The sequence below is a fragment of the Cygnus atratus genome, chromosome 2 (genome assembly GCF_013377495.2).
Source record: "Cygnus atratus isolate AKBS03 ecotype Queensland, Australia chromosome 2, CAtr_DNAZoo_HiC_assembly, whole genome shotgun sequence".
NCBI classification, from domain to species: Eukaryota; Metazoa; Chordata; class Aves; order Anseriformes; family Anatidae; genus Cygnus; species Cygnus atratus.
The window spans coordinates 110,418,458-110,441,440 of NC_066363.1; the positions used below are offsets into that span (position 1 = coordinate 110,418,458).

At 36.9% G+C, this 22,983-nt stretch overlaps 1 protein-coding gene across 5 annotated transcripts in view; it reads right to left on the reverse strand.

Annotated features, from left to right (window-relative positions):
* Window positions 1-22,983, reverse strand: part of ROCK1 (Rho associated coiled-coil containing protein kinase 1) — an 89,970-nt gene that overhangs the window by 55,774 nt on the left and 11,213 nt on the right. For all 5 annotated transcript variants that reach the window (XM_035564018.2, XM_035564016.2, XM_050709048.1 and 2 more), the window contains one exon: window positions 3,497-3,578. In XM_035564018.2, the coding sequence (XP_035419911.1) occupies window positions 3,497-3,578 (82 nt within the window). The remainder of the gene's footprint in view (window positions 1-3,496; window positions 3,579-22,983) is intronic.

A 22,983-nucleotide genomic window follows, 5' to 3' on the forward strand; every position in this document is an offset into this window, starting at 1 on the left:
TACAAACTCCCAGTGGGCAGATACTCTAATTCCAAATTTGGTCAAAGATTAAAACAGTCTATTTTAATCCATGTGGGTCAACGCTGGCATGAGATTACATGGAAAAGCTTCACATTTCAGTATTTCTAAAAAGAAGGAGCAGCTACTAAAACAGACACACTCCTAATAAAATACATTATACAACAGTATTTTATTTTCAAAAATAATATGCTAGGCCTAAAAGCAAACTTTAGAAAAAAGTACAGACGGGAAGAGAAAGAAGGAAAAATGTCATTTTTGGAGTTCATGTTTTAAAAACAGATTTGGCAGACAACAGAAGACTACCCTTAGATTTCAATATACAGAGGTCATTATCTAAAACAAAAGCAACATACATACAATTAAGATCCGTTATGATTTTATAATGTTAAAGAAACAAATAGTTTTGTTTGAATAAATAATAATCTCTTGAATTACTAATGTGAAGCCATCCCTTTACAATGCAGCATGCCAAAAGCTGATTTCAATAAATGATGTTAAATCTGTAAATTCTGACAAATTATTTCACATAAGGATCAAAATATTCAGTAATTTGAAAAAAAAAATGCATTGCCCTATTTGCCCATTACAAGGTGAAAAGCTGACCTATAGCAGAGGATGGGTAGGACTGCACAGAACTGATATGCAGCAATTCTCATGACAGCTTTCCAATTATTGTTAACTTACTGCCTAATAATCTCCTACCAGAAAGTCTACCAATTCTGAATGACAAATCTTTACATTCTTGCAAAGACAAGCTAGGCACAACATAAATGCATTAGTGTTTTCAATTACAAACCTCAACTATGGCCAAAACAGAATAAAGGAAAATACACTAAGAGCAATTTAAGCTAAATATTTTTAAGTAACGTAAACCAGGCTTGTGAGCAGTTGCAAAATTGCAATTTACTGCTTGAGAGACATAGTAATGCCCAGTATCTTCAGACAACACATTACATTAACAGCAGCGTTGGAAATTTTATCTTAATATTCAAAGATCTGTCAGACAAGGTTTATCAGGCTGCAACATATTTGAATAGGCAGCTCCAGATATCCTGCTAACAGGGGAGGACACAACCAGCTTACACTTTATGAGCAGGTGGGGTGGCTCCCATGGCAAAAACCAGCAACTCCAACTTGGCCTGACATTTGGTGATAAAGCTTACACGTTGTCCAGAAATAAACCAAGTCCCTAGCATCTTGAATAGTTGATCTCTTTATTCTTTAGGTCATATATGGTAGAAAATTAATGAGGTTCCATGTCTGTGCAAACAACCCTCACAACCTTAGGCAACAGAGGCAGATTTTGAAGACAGAATCTCCACAAACATACAACATAAACCCAGATAAATACAGGAGGGGATAAGGACAGGCTCATAGGGCAATCATCAGTCCATAAAATAAAGTAAGCAAATTCTGATTTGCAATGTAAAAATTCATTTTAAAGTTCTAGAGTAACGATGCAAACTGTTTGTACAGCTAATACTGCAAAAAGATTTTAAATGATTTTCTATTGAACCTGAAGTTAACATGAAAATGTTCCTACACATCTTAGAGTATGTACATAAAGCCTTTTTTATTGTTATTTAAATCAGCAGTTTGAGACAAACTAGATTTCGCAGTTCCCTCTAAGGTCACTACTTATACCCACAGCTTGTTTTTATATTCCAGTAAAGACAGCAAGATTACAGTTCTAAAAGCAGTCTGAAGTGAAATAATTAGGTCTGTTCTCCACCTTCACATTGCTTCAGGTTACATTTTACACGGGGTATAATTTACACCTACAATATACTCATTATCAGACTGTAAATAAAAGTTTCCCTTTCCTTCACTCATCCCCAAATGCAAAAGTGAAGAGCTTCTGAAACTGATGACTTCACTATACATAAGAACTGCATTCAAAATATCTGCTGAAATAAGTATTTCCTTTGCCTAATCCAACTTCTCCTTTCTCCAGTTTCACCACACCTTCTCTGCAAATAACTAAGTATACAAAATGTGCGTGTAACAATGTGTACAATTTCAAACATAGCTTGAACTGTGAAAAGTTAAACATTTGACCTTAGGTATTCCAGCAACCAGCTTACATGCAAGCAAGCCATAAACCAGATCTACTGGACTCGTAAATTACTAGAAATAGGGAATAAAGTAAAATAAAATCCACAGATTCACTATCGTGGCTTACACATGGACTGAGTAAACTATGTAAAAATGCCTTGGAAAGAGAAACAAAAATTTCAATGAAGCAAAGACAAAAATTAGATTATTTTAATAAAATTACTCCATATTTGCCACATTTATTACATTTAATTACAATGTTTAAGCTTGTAAAAATCTAATAAAAGTGAATTTAATTTCAAGGCTTCCCATTCAATCCACAGGCAGCAGCAAGTCTGGAACCAGCAAACATATCTGCCATTATTTCCAGAATTTGACAGTAGTCTGTAAAAAAGCTCTGAAGTGTTTTTCTTTGCTTCATTTTTGTTTTTTAAATATGAAAATTATGGAAATATGGCTTCTATTAAAAGAATCAACTTTATTCATTACAAATATTATTACAGGTGAGAATCTGCAGGAAAACTTGTATTGGAAAAATACTGAGTAAAATGATAAAAATAAAGCGATTTCCTTCCTAATTTTAAAATTAGTTATGTCTGAAGAGTAAAATAAAGAGTATGTGATTTTTGAAATTCTTTCACAAAAAAACAGGAATCAGAACTAATAAGAAAGTGAAATAGGACAGTGGTTATCTTCCAGTTACAAAAATCAGATAACAGAAGAACTGCTGACACTATGGTTTACCACTTTTTAAGTATTCTTTTTGCTGTCTACACAATAAAACCCAAAAGATGGTTTTGCACCTGTTGATTTTATTTTTATTTTTTTTTTAAGATCATGAAAAATACCATGGTGACTTAACATAATTTTATGTATGTTTAAAAAGGGGAAAAAAAAGAATAATTCTACAGACACATCAGTGACATGCACAAGTAAATATAGCAGCTATGCAGTATTCTCATGCGATAATGAAAACAGACCTTTTATACTAAAAACGCCCACAAAACACATGTTCTAGTCTGTCAGTGAACATTTCAAAATGACTTCTTGACACTGCAGATATGTTACGGCATTTTACTGTTAACTACTTATAATATATTAGTACATGCAATTACAAAGCAAGTTATGGGAATCCAGGAGGTTGCCAAGAACAAAGATAGAAGCCTTTTTCTTCAAAGGTTCTGTGCCACTGAAAGCAACACCATTTATATTAACTTGGACACTCAGTTGCTGGGGAGCAGATTTCTGTAAGTAACTGTGTGAGTACTGACTGGGAAATAAATATGACTCCTAAAACAATTCACATCCAAAAACTTAATGCACCCAAATCCTCTAAAAGCCTTTCAAAAAGCTAGAACCTCTTTTATTTTAGTTGGTATTTATAGTCTGTTAGTTAGTAACCAAAACATTAAATACTTACACCTGTTTAAGAAGTTATCAATGTTCTTATTTTTTCTTAAGGCGGGAAAATCCAAGTCATATACCAAAGCATCTAATCCATCCTGGAGGAGGGGAGGAAGAAGGCAAAGTTAAGTGTTTGGAAAAACAATTAATAATTAAAAATAATTAGAAAGAAAGAAAGTTTCTGCCAGTCAATGAGAAGATAAAAATGGTTGTCCCCATCAATTTTCCAAACAAATGAAATTATTCATATTTAAAGATTCAATTAGGAGTTACATATCTCTAAAGGACAGATGAAACAGCTGTCACTCCTCTTCCACTGAGCTCTTCAAAACTTAATCTTCATCCCTCTCAAAACAAATATACTTCTATGAATTATAATTAACCTTACAAGCCCCACATTTACATGTAAAGTAGTATTTTTTCCAAATACGAAAACTACAGATAGCAGTTCTAATGAAGTTCAGTGTTAAGAAGTCTCAACGTATCACACAAGAGGCACCTGAACATTAGGAGGCCACTGGCAAAAAAGGATGATGATGATGATAATTCCAAGAGTCGACTCCCTCCCTCCTTTTTAATAACAGCAATTAAGATAACAGAGTTATAAACCAAAAACTTAGTGCTGCATACACATGTAAATTCACAGATCTTTCACTGAATACATCCCTATGACCAAAAAAACAAAAGGTCTTGTTAAGTGCCATAAATTTCCTGACTTAAAATTTATGGTATTAATTTTACAACAGGCATACAAGACTCTTCAGCAGATTTTATCTTCTCAGAGAAGAACTAAATGAAGTGTTGGTTGAAAACCACAGGTACAGTATCTAACGAGAAACAATCAAGTATTCGAGAAAGTTACATATAAATAGCATTAGGGAATTTTCTTTGTCAACAAGGTGGTGTGTAAGTCACAACAGCAAAAACAGAGGGGAAGGTCATGAAACACAAACCGCTGGATGCTAACAAAGTATGCCAGGGAAGTACCGCTATTTACTTGTCCCACTGCCACCTACGTGTCCATGCTATCTATTACTGACCCGTTGGGAGTGAGGTATTAGACCAGACATCTTTGATCTGATCAGGTCAGATCTGAGTAGATCTAGGTTTGACCGTTTTATAAAATCCACTTTTATAAAATCATGTAACATGGGATTGAAAGCTGATCCATCAGTCCTAACTACTACTTCCTTTGAGAGACTACGACTGAAGTAAAATCATGCTAGAATTCAAAACCAAGGGTAAGGAATTAAGAGTACAACGATAATCAGAACTGCTTTAGCGGCTGGATGTTATTCTATTTGTTAATTTCATTAAAACATTCCTCTGTTAAGTCAGCTTTCCATACAGTGGCTTAGCTTGAACTCTTAGAAACGTTACAAGGAAAATGATAAAGGAAAGTATCACTATATTTTCACAGCACTTCAAGTCCGCTTCTGCATCCTGAGTGTATTAAAGGATCATCATTTTGAACTTACACCGATGACAAAAAAGGAAAGCAAACGACAACGGAAAAAACATAATGGACTAACTACTTAATGCGTCCGTAATATAAACATGAGTAAGAGGCCAACAACAACTTGGACTCAAGACAGATGTGGAAATAAAGCTATGCCGGGTAAACGCAACTTGGCGAGAAATACTTTTAACCTACTAAAAGATGCCTTTTCCAAAGATACACAGTAAACATCCAGAAAATCCACTAAAGAATCTCCCTTCTTTGGTAACTTCAACGGAGGAACCACAGCAGCAGGACAAAGGCCACCGGTAGCTCTGCACTGAGCCCCACGCTGTGAGGAGCACGGGGCACGGGACATCCACAAGGCCGCTGGGTCACCTCCTGCCATTTTGAAGCACAAACAAGTGATGGGGATGCACTGCCCAAGTCGGGGGCCATTTTGCCTGTAAACCTTCAGATCTGGGGCCTCGATCCATTTGCCTGGGGGCCACAGCTGACACAAAACTTTTGTTCCAAAAGCCAACGTCTAATTTTTTTTTTCTCCTTTGGGAAAGGGAAAATTTTAAAAACTGAATGCAACAAGCTAGGGCTAATGGGAATATTTACACATTTTTAACATCTATATTAATTTTTATCATAACTTTTTTAAATGTTAAGTCTACCCAGAAAAAAAAAATCAGTAAGTGCAGACAGTGTCACAGTTTCACTGTCAGGCTTGTCGCTGTTGGTGTGTCTTTTAAAAAAGCTCTACAATAAAGATGTATGCAAATTCACTTGTAACAGGCAAAAGCAACTTTTCATTACTGTTTAGTTTAGAAATAACCATGAAAATATTCCCCTTTGGATCTTAGATGTGAACTTTTTCAAGTAAAACACTTAAACTTTGAAATACAAATTCCACATATTTAATGATCTCACATGCATTTCAAATCACACTTCAAAAATCACACAAACACCATCTCAGGAAGCTGCAGGCCAGGAATTTCTTACTCAAAACAGTCTCTTCAACAGCAAGCTCCCCTTTGCTACAATATCCAGAGAAGAAACTGTCCTGGTTCAAATCTTTCTTAAAAAATAAAGGAGGTGGAGGTGGAGGGAGAGCTACAATATTTAGACTTGGAAATCCTTAACTCTCAAACTTCACTCCCAAACTTGAACTGAAGGAATTCACCTGTTTTCTGAAGAAAAAAATAGAATGGTATTATTCTAATGGTGGACTGCAAATAAAATACTAAGCTTAAGGGAATTTAAAGAGTTGGGATATTTTCTTTAATCTAAGTAGAAAATAGTAAGACCTCATGAGTAACAGAAATCATGTATTTAGGATACCTAGTATAACAAGACAAGACATGAAGTAGTCTGTTTCACTTGCTTTAGCTACAGGAGAAGAACTTGTGAACTTGACAAGCTGTCCCAGTACAAAGTGAAATGCAGAAGCGCAACTATTTTTAAGTGGTATCACTTGTGAATGAACAGGGAGGAGCACAGTGCCATGGCAATGCCCACTGGAAGTGGTACAGGTCACAGATCACAAGACACCGCAGAGTTTTAGCGATAACAGCTAGAAGAAAAAAAAAAAAGACTGCCTGAAAGGAGGCACAACCATTACTGTTGATGGCTGCAAAGAGAACCCATCTCTCATCTTTGTTGTTTCCATCTCGTTCAGTCTTTCAGCATACCATCTGACTTCTTTCCTGATACAGACAGGAAGGGCTAGCTTTCCTTCAAGACCTACAGTAGCCATATCCTCCTCCCTCTTAAAGAAAAAAGAGCTTACAGGACAGTATAGTAAGACATCATAATTGGTAGCCATACATCCAATAATTTAACATGCTTTATTTAAATAATTAAATATTTTTATGACATTGAAAACATGTAAATGGAAAAAATCTGGTTTTAGTATGTATCTTCTTGAAATACGGAACATCCAGCGTTTCTTAGAAACACGTATTGTAGCTTAGAGGTATTTTCAGCTTACTCTAAGCCCTACTTTATTCAGTCATTACAGAGCAATTTTCCTGTTTAGCTTTGAGGTTTACAGACGGACGTTTTCTTTTTATGTTAATAGTTAGACTAGAATACATTAGCTTAAAAAAGCAAACACATGATTTCTACTTCCATCCACTCTGGTAATAGTATTTCGGAGGTGATTAAAAAAGTGGAAAAAGCTTCCTTCCTAACATCATTCGCTCAGTTTCATGGCCTAATATACAATCTTTTCTACATCACATTTGTTTAAGGAAACTATCAATAGCTTCATAATTTAAAATACCTCATTTTATCCTGAAATAAAAAAAAAAAAAAAGCATACTAGAAAGCCTATACAATGTGCAGAGAGATCTTCCATACCAAACCAACATTTCCACATATCCTCATTGGTTTTGTTCATCACTACACCACACTTACAAGTTTCAAAAGAACAGACACGCCGAGTGAAATCAAAGGTCAGCATGGACTTGTATACTGTCTCCAAAGATAAGGATTAGTATGCCTAGGAAAAAGTACATGAAAAAGTCCCGCATATGGCAATACTTCTGATGTATTTGTGAACATGAAATTGCAGTGCTCTACTTATCAACTCCCATGAGAATTTTTTTCAGCCATTTTTTCTAATCACTTTCTGTACCTGCTTAAGTGTCTTGCATTTACATAACTACGTATCAACAGGTTACGTGAAAGCATACCTCAGTCTGAGCTTGCCATGCTTCAGTCACAAGAGTAATAACAACTTTGTCTAGATGCTTCATGACACCATTTTACACACTTCCATCATTTTCCCCTGGGCCTTCTCTTTTCTAATTATGCTTGTGTAAGAGACATTCCAATTCTCACCTTCGCCCAATGCCATGCTTTGTCATTAATTTCTACTTTATACTTTTTGAACTGGGGGAAAACTGCAAATAGTATTTCAGCTGTGATCACACCATATACTGCAGCACAGCGTTTCCTGTCCTGTTCTTCATTAAGTTTTAAGTTATTATCTGAACTATTTGGGTAATTCTGATGATCCCGGTACACTAAATTGACTCTTTCACAAAACTAGGTACTATAAATCAGAGCTAGTTCAACACTCAACAACACATCCACACAAATATTGGTTTCTCTCCTGTACTGAGTATCATCTACTACTTTTAATCACCCAGGCACCAACAAATATTATTTTTTTCTTTGATCACTGATTTTCTCATCTCGACATTCACCACTTTAGGTCACTTATTTCTGAGCGGCAGCACAGGCCTATTAGACTCCATTACTGATCGCTGATTTGGGTAAACTGAGCACCAACTCTTACTTCATCCATCAACCCACAAAACAGCCCTAGCTAAACGCAACTGTGTTTTGATAAAAAAGCTCAAATGAAGAGCCTCATCAAAAGCTTTGTTTTCCTCATACTTCAAGGAACTATACTAGGTTTGCAAAGCATGGCTTCTTTCCACACTATGAGTTAGATAGTGCCCATCATAGCACACGTGGGCTGGCTTGTTCTGCTACTGGGCTGGGGGCTCCAGCATTCTCCACAGTTTTTTTTTCCTTCGGGGAAAGAAGGAAAATAATGCTATACATTTACCATCTATCCTCGTGTTTTAAGAACAGCTTTAAGCAGTAACGTAGATAAACAGTAAGGTTATACACACACAAACACACCACATACCTTAATGAGACACCATCAGGTAAAAAAAAAGATGGATAAATATCAACCAGTCTCAACAATCTTACTATTTTGTAAGAATTTGTATAAAACCCTTTTCTAGAGCAATGTAAGGAAGGACTCCACTATGGGAGCTCGTGTAAGCTTCTTCATGAAGAGATGACCAGAAAGATTTCTGCTGTAGCCTTTTCCTTAATTTTCCCTACTGTTTTTCTATACATATAGAATGCAATAACATGGAAGTTATCAGTAACATAATTACACAATTTATTAGCAATAAATTCCACAGACTGTTATGCTAACCGCTTTTCATGAGATTCCTTTAAAATTTGTGGGTTTTCTTCAATTACTTAAGCAGTTCCACGTCAATTGGCGTTTTTCCCACATTTTCGTCTGCACCTATCCCCAGAGTTTTAATGCATCAAGTTGTCAGTCCTACCATGACTGCACTGGACCGCCTCACTCTGTAAGTACATTCCTAATCGCAAAACTCATTACAATATATGTAATACCAGTTTTATTCAGATGTAAGAAATTAACATTAATGCAATTTTATAGTGAAATGTAGTGTTAGGATGTTTCAAATTATACTCTATCAAGCAACTCCAATGTGGCAAAATTTATTATCTCATAATCTGTAAGTGATATAAAGTCAAACATATATGACCTACATTATCAGGATACAGTTACAGGCTCTACTTTGTTTTTTTTTTATCCTTATTTAATACACATTTCATTATGACGTATCATCATCTAGCGGAAGCATATGATAAAGAAAAATGTACCAAATCCATCTGAAACTCTGCTAGGGAAACAACTGTTTATTTTACTATTTATCTATCATTCAAAGAACCAAGAAACACTCAATTGGTGTTATCAGCATACAAAAGTTGCATTCCTTGGACTGCCTGGCAGTTTTCCAAGCTTCGAGTCTTTGCTACTTTTCCTTTTTTGGCGAGAGCACAGTAAGTCTTAAGAGCTACAACTCTAACCATCCCTGTTTTAGTTCCCTGTATTGTGACTATTTTCCTGTTTATTTCTATAGTACTAAAGCTTCCTCCCCTACTTTAAATCAACAAACCTGACTGAACTTTATTTTCATGTGTTCATCACAACTCGTTGCAATGCCCCATCACGCATGCATGATCTCTGTGGCAAATTATCAACAGAAATAGCCTATTTAAGTAGTATAAGAAGTTCTTATATCCTACTTTCCAACTCGCATGAGAATTAGTACCTCAACTGCATCAAAAAAAAATTGGAAGTTTCTTTGAATTGAATGATCAGATCTTTGAATTGTCTGAGGGACCTGGAAAGGCTGGAAAATTTGGCAAAGAAGAATCTCGTGGACTTCAACAAATGTAAATGGCAAGTCCTGCAGCTGGGGAGGAAGAACCCCTGGCACCAGCACACGCTGGGTGCTGACCAGCTGCAAAGCAGGTCTGCCAACAAGGACCTCAGGGGACAGGGGACAAAGTGGTCACGAGCCAACAATGTGCCCTCACAGCAAAGGCAGCCAGCAGCACCCTGGACTGCATTACGCAGGGCAATGCCAGCAAGACAAGAGAGGTGATCCTTCTCCTCTGCTCAAACTGGTGAGGCCACACCTGGAGTGCTGGGCCCAGCACTGGGATACTGGTATAAGAGAGCAAATCCAGCAAAAGGCCATAAAAATGATTAAGGGACTGTTACAAGAGGCTGAGGGAGCCTGAGAAGAGAAGGCTCACAGATCTTGTCCACGCGTATAAAACAGGAGGGAATGAAGAAGAGGACATACTCTTCTCAGTGTTTTCTACCAACAGGTCAAGAGGCAACAGACAAATTAAAAAACAAGATTCCCTCTGAGTACAATAAAACTCTAAAAATAAAAAGATGTGAGTGGTCAAATGCTGGAACAGAATGCTCAGAGAGGATGTAGTCTCTCCCCTCCACAGAAATATTCCCAATCTATCTGAACATGATCCTGGGCAGTCTGCTCTAGCTGAACCTGCTTGAGAGGAGGCATTGAACTAGGTGATCACTAAATGGTTTGGGTTGGAAGAGACCTCAGAGATCACCCACTTCCAGCCCCCCTGCCATAGGCAGGGACACCTCCCACCAGACCAGGTTGGCCAAGGCCCCATCCAGCCTGGTCTTGAACACCTCCAAGGATGGGGCATCCACAGCCTCTCTGGGCAGCCTGTGCCAGTGCCTCGCCCCCCTCTGAGTAACGAATTTCTTCCTAATGACCAATCTAATCTGCCCTCTTTTAGTGTTAAGCCATTACTCCATGTCCTATCACTACACTCCCTGACAAAGAGTCCCTCCCCAGCTTTCCTGTAGGTCCCCTTTCGGTACTGGAAGGCCGCTATAAGGCCTCCCTGGAGCTCTCTCTTCTTCAGGCTGAACATCCCCAGCTCTCTCATCCCTTCTTCATAGGAGAGGTGCTCCATCCCTCTGATCGTCCTGGTGGCCCTCCTCTAGACTCATTCTAGTATGTCCATGATACAATCAAGAGGTCCCTTCCAACCTAATGATTCCATTTCTCCAACACCAAAATTTCCTTCCTTCTTTCTCAAGGCTACAGCTATGCTTTTGGTTTGCATGAAGGTAGTTTCTGGAATTAATCATCTTAAAAACACTCTTAACTCCCTACCACTAATGCAAGGGATAAGTAGGCAGACCTCATTACAAAGCTTAGCTCATCTTGCTTGATGTTTCTTCAGCTCTCATCAGAAAACCTTTGGGCTCTATTTGATACTGTTTTGGGAAACACCCTACTTCACTGATAAGAAAAAACACACAACTTCCTTCTCATGTCCCGCATTATTCCCTCTCCCACCCGCGCTTTTTTTTTTTTTTTTTTTTACTTTTCTCTCTCTCTTTTTTTTTTTTTTTTTTTTTTTTTTTTTAAGTGAGCAAGTATACGTCTACCTGAGAACAAGTTCTGAATAGAGCCATACAACCCACTAATTTCAGGCAAGAACAGTTTGAACCAACTTTCAGGCCGGCAGGACTACATTTCTCTATCCCTAGTCAAGTACGCAAAAGACTGTATAGTTGTAAGTTAACCACGTTCATTTATTTTGCTGCCCGGAGAACACAAAACTGTAATATAGTGCTTCATCTTAAAAGCAGACAAGTGAATGTACACAGAATTAAAACACTTCACTGAAGAATTTTCATTACATTGTTAGAGTAGGCAAAGTATACAAACTGACAGGAGCCTGAGTACAAGGCACTTGATACATCGCACTCTGCTGCTGCCAGCTACATTACCGCAGAGCTCGTTACTTCTTCATGTCTTGCAATACTCACAGAGAGCTTTCACAAACTGAAGTTAAAGACAGCCTACACATGAAGAAAAAATTAAACTCAGTGAAGAGCTAAGACTTAAAATCTCAGTAAAGACTTAATCTCAGTAATACGATCTTGAAACCTCAAGTCAAAGGTATTGAAAGCAGTAAGGGTTATTTTCATTTCAGCCTTTTAAAGTTTTTCCACATGCAGTTGCAAGCTTCATCCATATCACAACTCTGTGTAGTTATATACGAGTCCATGTACTTACTCAAACGTCACCTATTCCAGTATTTTTGCTGACAAGTTTCCATAGTATACACCTACTACATGAGTCTGTACACTCAGAAATGTATGAAAAATATATTAGATAAATATAGAATATAGTATACAATAAATATAATTATATATTATGTACATGTAGATATATAGAGAATATTACATTATATAAATAATAGATTAAAATACACACTTGCTAACATCAGAGCCCATAGACATCTCAGTCTCATTAACACCTTTATTATTACTGAAAAAAACCATAGGTACAAGTCTACAGAGAGGTCAGCATAGCTGTAATGCTCTTTCAAAGGCACGTAGCATTTAGGGGACTAGCTGTTTTAACTGAAAGCAAGTGGCAGTTTCTCCAGTCAAAGCCTCTCGTCCATTGACTAGACGCAGATCTTGGATCCATAGTTCTGTTCTCAGTCACACCAATTCTGACCACTATTTGATGCCTGTAATTATGGAACATTCATATTATCTCGAGATACATTTCAGACATAAGGACATTGCCCCCTCCAGCTAAAACCTATAACGCTATTACAACACTCATTTCACTGCACTGGGAAACTGTACTGTGGTTAATAGTCTTTAAAACCAAGCTTAAATTTAGTACATTGGTATTTTACAATTTGAATTGAGCATTATATTTAATTCCACTTAAGATTACATCTTTAAGAACAGCTCTAAGATCAGAAAGCAACGTCTTTAGTGAAAATGAATATATACGCCAAAAATCATCAATAAATTTCAGTAAAATTTATGCAGAAATAGGTACAATAGATGTTTGGAAGCAGTTCAGGGAAAGGAGCAACAGAAGTAAAATCTGACTGCTATTAAGTCAAGTTACGTTATTTCATTTTGCAATGAGACATCTCTTGACATTTGTAGTTTATTTTCCTTATTAAAAAAAAAGGTTCACTTGCATGGGTTGATGTGCTCTGCAATATGCTTCAATGTGCTCTTTTGTGAACTACAAAGCTTCTACACCAAGTGTTGTCTCTTCTGCCATCAGTAAGTTACCTTACACATAGAAAATAACAGCTGTATAACTACCTGGAAGGCTAGATGGATTCTTGGTATTTTCCCACCATGTTGTCCAGATGACTGTCAGAGTATCAACATGTCCATAAGCAGAAATGTAACAAATGTAAAAGGTATTTAATATGCAAAACCACCTTCACATATTTCATCTCAACACATTATGGTAAAAGTAGAGTAAGTCCTCCCATCAACAATTTAAATTGCTGCCTCTAGCTGCCCCATTATGCCCTTGGCTGTAAAATGTTCTTTCTGCTATTAAAAAAAAATCATTATTAGTAAAGTTTGCAGTATGATAACTCAATGAAAAGGTAACTAGTTTTCCTACAACACAACAATCCCTCACCAGCCATGTTGTCATCTGACCAGGATTATACTTGCTGCAAATAAAACTGTATCAACTAAAAAGATGTATAAAATGATAAAAAGGCAAGTTCCATCTTTAGCCTTGACAATTCAATCTCTGGAGATTAAATTTGTTCAACAAGTACGCTTTAGAAAATACTCTAACACACTGTAACTAAGAAAAAAATCTCTATTACTAAAAATACTAGACCACAATAATCCAACAAAAAAGAACAGCCACTAGAGATAGGGGCTAGACAATTTTCACTGAGTACTTTTCTTTTTAAAGCAGAGGGCAACGAATTAGAGAAATAACTTACCAAGAAAGATATAATTTTTTGAGAAATCTGAAAACACTAGACAAAATGTCTACTACCCTCCAACCAAAAGGGAGATTCTTCCCTAAAACTCCAGAGTAAGTCAAAACACTCTTTCAATTAGAGGTGAAATGTAGCCATGACTGAACTGCAAAAATTAAGGTAGTGAAAGAATTATACTAAAAACATTTTGCAGAAGCTGAAGTAGTAATTTGTAAAACTATACAGCTTCCTTTGTTGTCACAAGCAACCCACAGTCTGAAAAAAAAAAAAAAACAAAAAAAAACAACAAAAACCACACATGGAAAGCTGAACACAACTCCAGAAGAATATCAACTTGGAGAAGCTTCTCCAATTGTGCAATCTCCCGTCAGAGCTCTAGCTCCATTTCTGCAGTAAACATTCCACCACAAGCAATCACACGTCAAACAGATATTTGAAATATGCAACTAAACAAGAATTTAGCACTACTTAAGAATTCGTGCATCATTATGCACTTCTATAATGCAAACACTTGCAAAGCCCATAGGCTTCTTTTTCGCATATCAATTGAAAGAAAAACTTCAGTTTCAGGAAAATGAAAGATTTATGCGTACAGAAGAACAACGATCTCTATTCACTATTTTTCCATGATGAATATAGCCACAAGAATGATTTTATTTTTTTTTTCAAAAAAGGTAATAAAAATTCCATGAGAATTATTTTAGATAGCAACAAGTTACTTCTACTGCCAAGTACTAAGATTCTTCAAAATTGACACGATTTTGTTACTAACAGCAACAAAACAGCAAGTTTTTCACATTTTTTCAGGGATTTGAACCACTAATACTGAACAAAGCACTTCTGATAACAAATTGTTTCTTGATTCAAGAATCCAATACATTAAATTTATAAAACGGACATACGTCTTACCCATTACCATTAAGCAATTAAAAACAAAGGCTTTCTTTTTTAAAACCCACATGAAGAAAAAGTGGCATCACGGACAGACGGTGCCTCTAGTAACAACTTTGAAATGCACTGGATGTTTAAATGTATTTTCAAGTCACTAACAGTAACAGCTTTCAAGTGTAGAGTTCTCTGCATTCACTAGCAAACCCCAAAATCCCAGCAATTTTTAAGTAGGATCTCACCAGTATTTAAGACCAATTTCTTCTAAAAGCTTTTTACCCTGTCTGACACTATAGCACAATAATGACTAAAATCCTGAGTGCTATGGATTGCAAATAAGAAAAAAGTGCAACTCCAGAAGTAAAAAGCTACATGAAAACCTGGTTCCGTATTCAAGTACTGCAATTACGGAACAGAACCAAAGTTGTCCACCAAAGCTTTGGCAATTTTGAGTTTCCCCACATGATAATCAGTAGGAGTTTTATTACATGTAACATAGCGAGATTACAAGTCAGTTTACTTGAGATTTTCAAGTACAGTTTTTCAAGACTACCAGAAGAGAGGAACTATTAAGAATTCACTGGTAGTACCCAACACTTTCCTCTAAATTAGAAACTAAGTCCCTGAGATGATATATTAGGCTTGCAAGTTTGCTGTTTGTACTTATTGTACAAGTAAGTTTTTATATATTTTTTTCAAGCCTTGGGACTCATGCTTAAGAAAGCTAAAGCCAATGGCGTCATATACCAAGAAGGCATGACCCAAAATTTCCAGTACAGTCACTCAAGCACGAAAGACATTTCCAATAGAGCTGCTCAACCATGCGACAGACAGCAAAACATTGTAAAACAGTGGTATCCAAGTGGTACTATGCTGGGTATTTACCCCAAGTTTAACTACTGCTATTGTAGGGACAAAAACGCTAAGAAACAGATGGAAAAAAGTTATTCCAACATGTTTCTCCAGCTGCACTGATATTAAAGAGTAGAGTACATCAACTCCTCCCCAGTACTGTTCTCCCCACAGAGAGCACTTCAAACCTTGGGAAAATCACTTTCCCCCCCAAGAAGATGCAGTAGATTGATACGTATCCTCCAAAGGCATGATTTCCTTTTAGATTTAGAAAAGGGTAGAAAACAAATCTTAGCCCAAGCGGAAAGAGCGCCAGGGCTGCCTGGAGCACTGCCACTACCATGGAATCCTGTCAAAGTCTCTCCTGCCTGTCCTTACAAGGGAGCACGGCTGAGCTTGGGCTGATTATGTTAATCTCTACAGGAGATGAGGGCAAGCGATACTTCTGTCGCACCATATAAGCCTGTCATGAAATAAATCAGAGCACACGAACATTTCTGTTACATTTTCTGTTCCTCCATCCCAGACTGCTTTGAGTAGCTGTCATTTACTTTCTCATTACGCGCAGAGCAAAAGTGACGAAGGCAAAAACAAAATACAAGCTAATGAAAGGCTACGTTTGACTCATGTCAAACTACTAAATAATTACTTTCCTAGAAAAGAAAGCGTCTTATGAAAGCGTTTTTCCAGCACCCAATCCAGAAAAGACAACAAAAAGCATACTATTTTCTTGGCAATCTACGTGAAAGGGCGCATTGTAGGTAACTACCGTGTGAAAGCGGTTCAAAAGCCATGTCCAGTAATGTCTGCCATTTCCAATCCATATAAACTCTGTGCACTCTTGTAAAACACCTGGCAAAGCAGGTTCCCAAATTCTAAACACTAGAAAGTATCAACAAGTGATATCCCAGAACACAGTTAACAAGGAGTAGCATCACGTCAACAATTCAGAATTACACTTTCCATCACGCTTCCCACATGTCACTTGCCAGAACTCCCTGCTGGATCACAAAGGCAATTTCTGAAGAACTATACAAGAATATATACATGTACACAGCCGGTCATTTTGGAAACAGATGCTTGTTACCAGCCACAGCCATTTTATCATTGAACATGTTGACCTTGCCTCAGAATCCATAGGCTTAAGAGGAAATTAAGAAACCAGTTAAATCTTTTGTGGTGTTCAAACAAAATGTACTGGCATGGAAATTAATTTCCCCATTTCAAGTTCACTAGATTCTGAATTACAGGTACACAGTTTGGTTTAGAAGAGCAAAAAAGCCACTCAGCTTTAGGAGAAGCCTAACAGCAGGAAACGTGCATGCATGCATTCTGTATAAATGCAGAGACACATCCCAAACAGCTAACCCTTAAAAGCAACCAAAAAAACCCTGACCTATTACTTTCATTTTGATTCACTTTTTTTTTTTTTAATTGTTTGCTCAGCATGAGAAATAAGAAGGACCTAAAACTGCAGAAGTGAGAGAATAAGACAATCCTTTGCAGCTGAAAAAGTGCAAGTAGTTCATGATGCAGAGCTCTAGGCTTAAAATAATTTACAGAAGAGACAAGCAATGCTACATTTCATTTGATAATGCCATATAAAACAATCAAGATACCACACTGTAGGACTTGTAGCAAATAAAATCAACAGATTTTCTCTTTTCTCAATCAGTGTGGATCATCTTTTAAGGCCATATTGCATTCAAACATCTAGAGCTTCCTTCCAATTTGGATTTAACGTACAGAAGCATGTGAACTGATCCTTTTTAAATGATTTTTTCTCTCTACCTATCAAACTATAACAGGACAAACCCAAACTCTTATAAAGCTAATCTTACCTCATTGAAAAACCTCCTACTCCAGTTACACCCAAAAAGATCATTCTCAGTCCAGTTTATAAAGTTTGGCTTTTAAGTGAATCTTAAATGAGAATGCAGGTTGAAAAGACGACTTTATCACCAAAAGATGACTATACATCATTTGCACATATTACTGTACGGAAATAAGAGAAGACCAGGAGATCAACATCAAGATTCAAACCAAACCCATCCACAAATAGGTACGTTCTTCTGAAAACCGAAAGAAAAGTTCATGGCTGTCACAAGACAAGAGGAAGAAAGTTTAGAAAAAGAGCTGAGTGGAATAGTTTCCAATTCTCACACGCTGTTTCTCCATAAATGTTAACAGCTGAAAACAATCTTCCGAAGATCCCACAATCTGACTAACTCTGGTTCCAGACACCATTCAATATCGTGAGCATGTCAAAAATATGACTTTAATTGCCAAAATGCCAAAGACACCAACAAGAACGGCAAAGCCAGGTAGAAGATACTGTAGCTTGCATTTCCTATACCACCCTCAGAATAAATTTCAGAATAAATTTCTACAGGAAAAATTATTTCTATAGGAAGGGAAATGAGATTCCTATTTCTATAGGAAGGGAAATTAAGACGCCTGTGAGCATCTTAAAAGATAAACAGGGCTTACATCTTCAGTTCTGTCAAGAAGCAACTACCAGCACACTGTAGTCTGACCTCATCAAAATACAAGTGGCAAAGCTGATGGCAAAAGGCTGACTAAAAGATACCCTGATTTAGCCTCTATTCCCTGCCACACACCACAGTAACATGCTTGAAACTGCCTACCTGGCATAGGAAGCATAGGAACAGTTGCTTTCTTCAAAAGAGAAATACCCTTCATAACAGCAATACCCTTCATAACTGCGACTGAGACAAGACCTAAAGCACTAGCTGGAATTTGAATTGCTCTTCCCAATGAGTTTAATTCATTTTTATCTAGTATCTTCTTTTGCTGATACTACCCCCTGAAAAATAAACATATACAAAAGGAAGGTAAACTTCAAAAAGCATGTATCTAAATACCACAGCCAGTGCGTGTAGCACAAGGGCAGTCATTGTACTAGGCAATGTCTTACAAAAGAGACTCAAGAGGTTGTTGCAGCAAGACTGTCTTGGCCTCATTCTTGATAGGTACCTACCTGGGGATTGTAGCTATAGATCCATATCACCTGTTCAGTTGTAAAAATGAAATTCTAAAATGAATCTCTAGCACCTATAATGTTTATTACTGCGTAAAAATCTGCTGAGAAAAATTATACTTGAAGTTAGAGTCTGGGCTTCCCCCTCCTCCCCTTTTCTTTTTTTCCCCAATTCTTAGGGCTCTATCAGAAAGACACTAGGTTCAAACAACTACTTCAGTTATCTTCTGAAAGCAGATTGATATGTGTACGTGAAGTCGTGTTCCTAATTATCTGTATTACTACCATATTCAGGAAAAGAGGATTATACCCCATTTACTGAAAACTTTGCTCTATGCCAATTCTTAATTTGGAGAATTACATACTAATTGAGCACCTGCAGTCATCTATCAGATAGAAGAAAGCCAAAAATGAGTCAAAACCTACACGAAACCTATGAAAGTGTTAAGACTAGCTCCTGATCATTTTGGAAATTTCTATAGCTTAGTAGAGAACTTTTCCCAACCCAAATGGAAGATTTGAACTTGCTGGTTTAAATCTTAGGAACATTTTATTCCTGTTTCCAGTCTTCATCTTCACTTGAAAAGTATTAAAAGTGATCAAAAAAAAAAAAGATAACTGTCCAGGACCTTTCTACTGCATTTTATTTATTAATTCAGACAACTGCAATTTGCAATTGCCAGTCAGGTGCTAATAAATATTTTTCTTAAAATTAACTGCTGCAACTGTTAGGATGAAACATACTTTTTTGTCCATTTAGAAACTAGAATTGTTATGTATTCGTCCTGTGGTTGAGTTTCCTTCATCTCTTCATGCCATTAGATTTAAAGGCTTTCTTCACCTTTTTTTTCCCACCCAACCAGACCTGATGTTACAAGACAAATGATACGAACATTGTGCTGGTTAGCATGGGTATAATATCCTGCATGATGTTGCCTGGGAAAACGCGGCAACAATTCATGCATACATGCACACACTAACCACACAGGCTAACTTGCACTGCCAAAAAGAGACCGTTGCACTGACATTCAAGAACTTCACTGAGGCTTTGTAACCAAAGCTAGAAAAAGAAATGGAAAACCAAGACAAGAAACACTACGCATGTTTACTAAAGCTCGAGATATTCTTTAAATAATATATTTGATGGCTCACCACAATTAACCCTAATTCAAATATATATTGGCACAAGGTACTATCTGCATCACGTTTGCTATTTTGTGGATCATATCAAAAATATATAGAAATATACTCAATGCAATTCCTCCTGAAAAAATCTGAAGTAGGAAACTGCAATTTCACAGCACTGAGAACTAAAATTCCTAGGCATTATTCTGAAGGTTAAAGTAGTTCAATTGAATTTGCAGGATCTTTTTTTATTTAAAGGAAAACACACAGCCTTTATGTCAGAACTTACTATTATCTTCAATCACAAATATATAAAGTACTATGAATGTTCCAAACAATTCTTTTTATTTCTAGCCAACTTGCATTTATTTAAAGATCTCAAACGAAGCTTTCCACAGAAAGGCTTTCCTTGAAAGCTGTGAAGGACTAAGTAGTAAAGCAAAAGTCAAGAAATAATTGCACGTATGTGACCTCGTTAAGGTAGGAAAAACACTACATACTCAAAACATAAGGCTAAGAAGTAGCTTTTCAGAGAACTAATGAACTGTATTTATTGCAACCCCCCAAAAATACTTAGGTCAATGAAACATTCCAGTGATCTTCCCCCTACCCTCCAGTAACCACACTACTGGAAACCATGGCAAACAGGAACAGCCTCCTAGTATACTACCGAGCATTATCACCTAAGCATTGGATGCTGTGGTTTTTAAGTTTAATTGCAGTTTAAGATGCATACATCTTAATATTAACACCTTGACATACACATACAACAGACAGCTCAGTGAAGTGGTACTGAACTTTCTCCATAGAAAGCATCAAGTTTCATGAAGCTCTTGCTAGATTTGTCTCCAATTCTCACCCCCCCCCCTCCCAAATAAAATAAACCCCTAGCATAACCTATTGAAAGTTTAAGACTTCTCAGCCACATTACAAACATCAAAGCTCGCATGCTTCTAAAACCGTAAGGCATCGTAAACATTTACTTCTATTATACTGAAGCAAAGCAGTTTTGGGGCTCATGTACTAATACAAGAAGAAATTAGTTTACTTAAAAGCAGCGTCTGGAAGCCATAGCTACATACAAGTAAGTTTGTTTCCCTTATTTATCACTGATAACTAAAGAAAATACAATGCTAAATCTACTTAAGAATCTGGAAGCAACGGCTTAGAGTTAGTTAAAACTCTGCTATAAAAATAGTACAGTTTAACACTGCAACTTTGTTGGTATGTTATAAACAGTTTCACATCTTCCTTTCGATCTGGTTAAAAAGTCTTCAGGGTTTTTTTTGTCCTTAATATTTGCCACATGCGTACTAGAAGCTTGATGTCTGTTTTCAGCTATACAGGGAAATGACATTGGTAGTACCATGGTCTCTTAAAAGAGTACAACCAGTAGCTTGCCTCCACACCATCAAACCTCCTGCTGGGAAAAAAAACAGTACCTCCTTATTTTAGGAGCTGGATGGAGAAACGAAATGCAGTCTCACAAAAAAACTAAGGAAACTGGGCAACCCTAACTTAAGTCACCACAGGCCATCCAAATGACTCAAGTCCCAAAGTCATTTTTAATCTTAATCTTCCTAATTTCTGTTTTCCAAAACTTGTATTCATATTTGTATCTTACAGACAAGGCTTCCTTCTAACAAAGGGCTTTTTTTTTTTTGTTGTTTTCATCCCCTACCACCACCCCTGCTCGTGAAATCCGAATAAAACTAAGTGCAGAACACAGAACAAAAGCACGAAGGCAGTATCAGAGTTTGATATTGCACTGATGCTCTCCGTTGGTTGATACTTCATTTACTAAGTAGGAGAAAGAAGTCGAATATTGCACACCAACTTGCATTTCAACTTCAGGTTTGATATTTGATTGGTACTCAGAAGAGTATTTAAGTGGAATGATGGACTCTACACAATCTCAAAGTCAAATGAATAAGCATTTATTTTCCAAAATTAATAAGAGAGTGATTAATTTACGGTAGGCAAATATACCCACCACAAGCGTTTAAGAATTACGTTAACTTGAGACCCTAAGGATAGACAGGATTAGCATTCTTGACAAAATGACTTCCTTTGTCACCTACCCAACTCTTCTCCCCTCCTCTTCCTATCAGAAGAACACTGCTTCTTCTGCACTAGAAGTGAAACTGCAATTAACTGAGTCAAACAATGAAGAATGAGATCTTGATAACAGACATCCTCCTCAAGTATTAAAGTGCCCTGGAATTCTAGAAGCAGTATTTTGCAGAGCTGAAGATGCAAGTGTCTTGCCCAGCTTAAGCAGAAGCTCTTTTGGCTAACACTTCTTACACTTCCTTCTAGAGGAAGAAGCGAGGCTTACTAATAAAATAGCTCATTTCTGTAGCTCCAGGATGGAAAAGCTGTTTTTCATTATACCTGAAAAACATTTGTTTATCATGATGCATTCCATGGAAAGTAAGACCGATCTACAGAAGGTTGAGCTAAAGCTCAAAACTAAGGTTAGACAAAGTTGCAAGGTTTTTGTTTGTTTTTAAAGGTTGTCCTTCTCCATGGTTATTAAAACATTTGATTGCAACTCCCCAGAGAAAACAGTTAAATCTACTGTGAAGACAGAACTTCTGAAAGTAATTCTCAAAAACTGCCAATCATATTTCATTCCCTCCCACACGCACTTTTCCTAACCCATCACTTCATGAGATGGTTTTTAAATTAAACATAAACACTGGTAACTCCTCATGCCGAAGAAAGCTTACCATTCCACCCGCTTGCTTCGAACACACACTCCTCTTGGATACTGTTATTTTCTCCCACAAAATGTGAGTAATGCAACACAACTGGCAGGCAAGTTTTGTTGAGTGATTCAACATCACCAGGGTATGACGTCTTACATTTTCTGTTTCGTACAACTAACCAACCTCTCGCAAGACAGCCCAATTTGAAGGCAAGCCTTTAGCTGCCTATTCCGGTCAATTTTTAAATTTAAAAAATAAAATTCTGTTCCCATGGCATAGGAAACTTTGGGAAAAAACTTGAGGACCTGCACAAATACAAAGTTTAATTAAATCTTTTCATTTATTCCCGATCATTTGTATGAGTTCAAACTGAAGCGAAAAAGGGTATATCAAAGAAATTCCCTTTTTTCCCTGGAATTCATGTTTCTCTGACTCTTCTTTCCTGTGAACTTACCAAGAACTGTGATCTATTAAAAACAAAAGTAAGCAGATCTAACTCCACTTTGCCATGTACTTAAAGAGGAGGTTGTCACGACCAAAATGTAAAGTCAGGAACA